This window comes from Orycteropus afer, unplaced genomic scaffold (assembly GCF_000298275.1).
Source record: "Orycteropus afer afer isolate SDZICR_OR568_19922 unplaced genomic scaffold, OryAfe1.0 scaffold00031, whole genome shotgun sequence".
NCBI lineage: Eukaryota > Metazoa > Chordata > Mammalia > Tubulidentata > Orycteropodidae > Orycteropus > Orycteropus afer.
In genome coordinates, this window is record NW_006921618.1 from 4871547 (window position 1) to 4876438 (window position 4892).

A 4892-nucleotide genomic window follows, 5' to 3' on the forward strand; every position below is an offset into this window, starting at 1 on the left:
GTTTTGTTCTGCTGTACACGAGGTCACTATGAGTCAGAGAGGACCCGACAGCACCTAACAATAATAACACAAGATTTTGGGTTTGGGAATGTTCAAAAAATTTTCCCATGTAAACTAATGATTCCTTCTTCACTGTATGCTGTTTTGGCTTATAAAAAGTTTCATAGAAATGCTCTAGCTTTGGATATCAGAGGAAACCTGTATTGGCAAAAAGAGTGGGCTTTAAACAACTTAATGTGCAATGGTGGAAGAGTGCTGTATTATGACAAGATTAAGGGTTGGTTGTGTAAGGGAGTGGTCTTTGAGACTCTGGGAAAGCCTCTAGAAGGGAAGGGCTGAGATTGTATCAGTAGAGTTCCTAGCACATAGTAGGTACTCAACAAATATCCACAAAATGGATAGAAAGGAAAGGAGAGGATCCTGGGGTAGGAGTCTGGGTAGGAATGGCACCCATAGGCTGAGCCTGGGTAGGGTTACCAGTCTGTGGCATCTTTGGGTTGGCCTCTGCCACCAGGTCCGCAGTGACAGCCATAAAACCAGTAGGAGAAGAGGGGTGTCTTCCCGGTCACTTGTTTAACCATCTTGTTCAGGTTCAGAATCCCACTCTGGGTTGGAGTCACACCTGTCAAATAGCCCAGCAACAAGGAGAAAAGGTAAAATCTCATTTGAGTGCCATTGGGGCACAGGGCTGACACCATTATTAAAACAGAATTATAGTTACTAAGTGCTTACTTTGTCCCGGGCACCATCCTGGAGTTTTTCACTTTATTAATTTATTGAATTCACCCCATGAGAATAATGTTTTTTTTAAAAAAATAAATAAACTTTTTTTAGAAACCAAAAAAACCAAACTCACTGCCTTCAAGTTGGATCCAACTCATAGTGACCCTTCCTTGGGTTTCTGAGGCAGTATCACTACGGAAGTAGATTGCCCCATCTTCCTTCTGAGGAGTGGCTGGTGGGTTCTGGTTAGCAGTCACATGCCTTAGGCACTATGCTACCAAAGCTCCTAAACTTTTTTAGAGTATTCTACATTTTTAAAAAGTCTTAAGGATAATACAGAGTTCTCATATACTTCTCACCAGTGTCCTCTAATACTACCATCTTATGTAAGTGTGATACATTTGTTAAAACTAAGAAACCTACATTGGTACAAGCAATACTGTTTTTGATCTCCATTTTATAGATGAGTAAACTGAGGCTCAGTAATTTGCCAAGGTGGTTTGGCCCTCAACTTATGGTAACCCCACATACAATGGAACAAAATGTTGTCTGGTCCTGTGTTGTCCCCATAATGGGCTGTAGATTGGACCGTCGTAATCCACAAGGTTTTCTTTGGCTGATTTGTGGAAGTGGCTGTTTCCTCCTAGTCTGTCCTAGTCTGGAAGTTCCACTGAATCTTGTTTCAGCATCACACAAGCCTCCACCGACAGATGGTGGTAGCTGTGCATGAGGGACATTGATGAGCAATCAGCTTTGGGTCTCCCACGAAAGGTAAGAATTCCTCCACAGAACTGCCAAGGCCTCCAGTCCAAAGCCATAAGAAAAACAAGACAAACAACAACAACAATAGAAATAAAAAAAATCCACTGTCACTGAGTTGATTCCAACACATAGTGCTCCTATAGGACAGGGTAGAATTGCCTCATAGGGTTTCCAAAGCTGTAAATATTTACAGAAGCAGATTGCCTTATCTTTCTCCCAGGGAGCAGCTGGTGGGTTAGAACCACTGACCTATTGATTAGCAGCCAAATGCTTTAACCACTGCACCACCAGAGCTTATTTCCAAGTCCATAAAAACTCAAGCTCACTGCTGTCAAGTTCGTTCCCACTCATAATGACCCCTCCTTGGGTTTCTGAGGTGCTATCCTTTCGGAAGTAGATTGCCCAGTCTTCCTTCCGAGGAGTAGCTGGTGGGTTTGAAGCACCAGCCTTCTGGTTAGCAGTCAAATGCGTGAGGCACTACTGATAAATAGTGGCACCAGAATTGAAACCCATGGCAGTCTGGTTCCATTTTCTATCTCTGGACATTGATTTTCCACTCTGATAATAATAAGCAGAATCCCTACTCACTCCTTATCCCACCCTGTCCCCCTAAAGAAACTCACATAATTAAGGGTATGTGTGGTTCTCTTACAAGACAGCATGATCTATAAATCAATAATTTTCATGGAAGTTTCCATTTTAATGGCTATTTCCATTAATCATAATGACTGCTAGTTTGAAATTGATCATAAGGAGAGTTTATTTAATTGGGAGAGAAAACTGCATTATGTTAAGTTAGGAGAAATAAAATAGATCAAGTCAATGAATTCTGGGGTGAAGTAGAAGAAACAGACAAGATAACAAGGGGGTGGAAATGTACATTTGCACAACCTTAAGAGGTGATTCAAGAACTCAGTGAGTGTTTGGGACTGGGCTGGCACTACTATTAAAAATAGAACAATAGTTATTGAGTGTTTACTATGTTCCCACTTTAAGTGATCCTAGCTATGGAGCCCTCCCTACCCCTCAGGTAAATTAAGTCACTAAGAAAAAATCCTCATGCAAATAAGGCAAATAGTAAACAGGGTGCTGAGCCCATGCATTCTCAGCTCCACACTGTGGGGGGCTGCCAGGTGACAGGTGCTGGGAAGGATTCATGCAGTGGACAAAGTGAGCAATCACCTTGCAGCCTTGGGCTGTAACTAAAACTGGCTGGTGGTGGCTGATGCTGGCAGACTTGTATCCTCAGAGAAACTCAGTGTTTGAGAACCCACATTGCCCCTCCTGTTTGACATTGTGGTTCCTTCTGTATGGGATGTTGAAAAGGAATTGTGCTAGCTTTGACTGTGCTGATGAGTGATGGAGTCTTGTTGGAGTCATACACAGCCCAATCTAGATTCCTGGATTTAGTGATAAGGAACCCTAAGGCAAGCGATTACAAAGAAGAGTTTATATATAGTCCATCTTGGGGACAAAGCAGCCTGATCTTAGAATCTTGCCTTTCATGGGGGATCCTATCTCCTCTTTTATTCTAAATCTAGCTCTTTCAATTTTGGCTCAGAAACACACAACACTCACAACTGAAGGGTATAGCTCTCTTGCCAGGCAATTGATAAGCTCAGCTCTGATTCAGAACACTTCTGGGGTGGTCTTATTTTTTTATATTTAACTGAGAGAAGAGCTAGGCTTAGGAAACTGAGGCACTCAATCTGTGGGTATGGTGGCTTTGGGAAACTGCCTTTGTATACCTTGGTAGCTTTCCCCATCCTAGACTGCCCTCAAGGGGTACAGACCCCCAACCCCCAAGTGGTAGACATGGTGGGCAGGAGGCACCATCACTATCATCTCTTGCACACCTGCTGTGTGTTACTCTATTGTTACTCTATTCTCATTAGCATCCTTATAACAATCCTGCAAAGGGTGCTATTATGCCCATTTTAGAGATAAGAATAGAGAGATTGGGTGACTTAGCTCAGGTTATACTGCCAGGAGATGGTGGGGCCAGTGTATACATGCAGGTTAATTTGTGTATTTTACTTCTAAGTTTCACTGTCTCTTTACATCTGAGAGATGAATTACTGTAGGTTGATTGCAATTTTCCTAAAAGTTTTCACTGTAACCCTGGGAATATATTTCTCTCAAAAATTTGGGAGTCTGAAGATACCATAGAAACATAACTTAAAAATACAAAATCCTTTTTAAAATGACATGGTTCAAGATGGATTAAGACACCAAAATATTAATTTGCTCCCAACCACAATTCTACGTTTACTCTGCTAACAAGAGAATGAAACTGTACCACTTGCCCCGCCCCAGTGCTCATCAGAGTCTTCTCCCCAGGTTCAAAGAAAATTATGAAAATGAAAGGGCTTGAAAAATAGAGAGTGCTATGCATATGTAAAGGATTGTTACTATTCAGTCAAAGGGACAAGGGTGAGTGGAGTGAGGTGGGTGGAACTTATATCTGCAATTTGTGTCCATGGCACCATAGATGGCTGCCAGCTGACTCCCAGGTTCTGAAGTTAGAGTTTCTCATCTATGAGAATGATTCGTCCTGTGGCATACCAGACCTCTTGGCAGCCCAGACTTCTCTGCCCCAAGGCAGCTTTCCAGGGGACTGGTAACCCTTCACCGCTCCTAGCAGGAGATGGAAGTATTGGAGGACTAGGGGGTCTGGGTATATGGTAGCAGAACAGCAGCCCCCCAGTCTAAGAAGGGGTGAGGTATAGAGCCTACCTGCATCTCCTTTTCCCTTCCCATCCATGGGTCCTGACACCCCACTCACCAGCCATCACCATCATCACACACAGCAGGGGAAGTTCCATGTTCCAGCTGAGAGCAGTGGAGGCAGCTTTGGGAAGTACCCTTGCCTCCAGGCTGCCCCTTATAGCAGATGCAGCGCCCCTGGTCCTGCCCCTCCCAGCTCCAGCTCCAGTGAGGCACCAAGTAACTGCTCCCACCACTTCCTGTTCTCTGAATGCTGGGGAATTTTATTTACTGTATCTTTTTTTCCTTCCCTTTCCACTTGTAAGAGAAACATACATTCAGTGTAAAAAAAATCTAGAAAACACAAACAAGAAGAAATTTAAAACAACCTGTGAGCATTTCTTATTCTCATGGAATCCAGACTTCCTGAAGCCACAGAGGCTGGATGAACTCACAAAACTGTTGTTGTTAGGTGCTGTGGAGTCAGCCCTAACTCATAGCACCCTATTACAACAGAACAAAGCACTGCCTGGTCCTGCACCATCCTCACAATCCTTGCTGTGCTTGAGCCCATCATTGCAGCCACTGTGGCAATCCATCTTGTTGAGGGTCTTCCCATCTTTCACTGACCCTCTACCAAGCATGACATCCTTCTCTAGTGACTGGTCCCCTCTGACAATATGAATAAAATATGAGAAACA

At 43.4% G+C, this 4892-nt stretch overlaps 1 protein-coding gene across 1 annotated transcript in view; it reads right to left on the bottom strand.

Moving 5' to 3' along the window:
• Positions 1 to 4310, bottom strand: part of PLA2G2D (phospholipase A2 group IID) — a 10839-nt gene extending 6529 nt beyond the window's left edge. The window contains exons 1-2 of the mRNA XM_007935862.2: positions 4271 to 4310; positions 478 to 622 (exon numbers count right to left, since the gene is read on the bottom strand). Coding sequence (XP_007934053.1) covers positions 478 to 622; positions 4271 to 4310 — 185 coding nt within the window. The remainder of the gene's footprint in view (positions 1 to 477; positions 623 to 4270) is intronic.
• Positions 4311 to 4892: the final 582 nt, after the last annotated feature.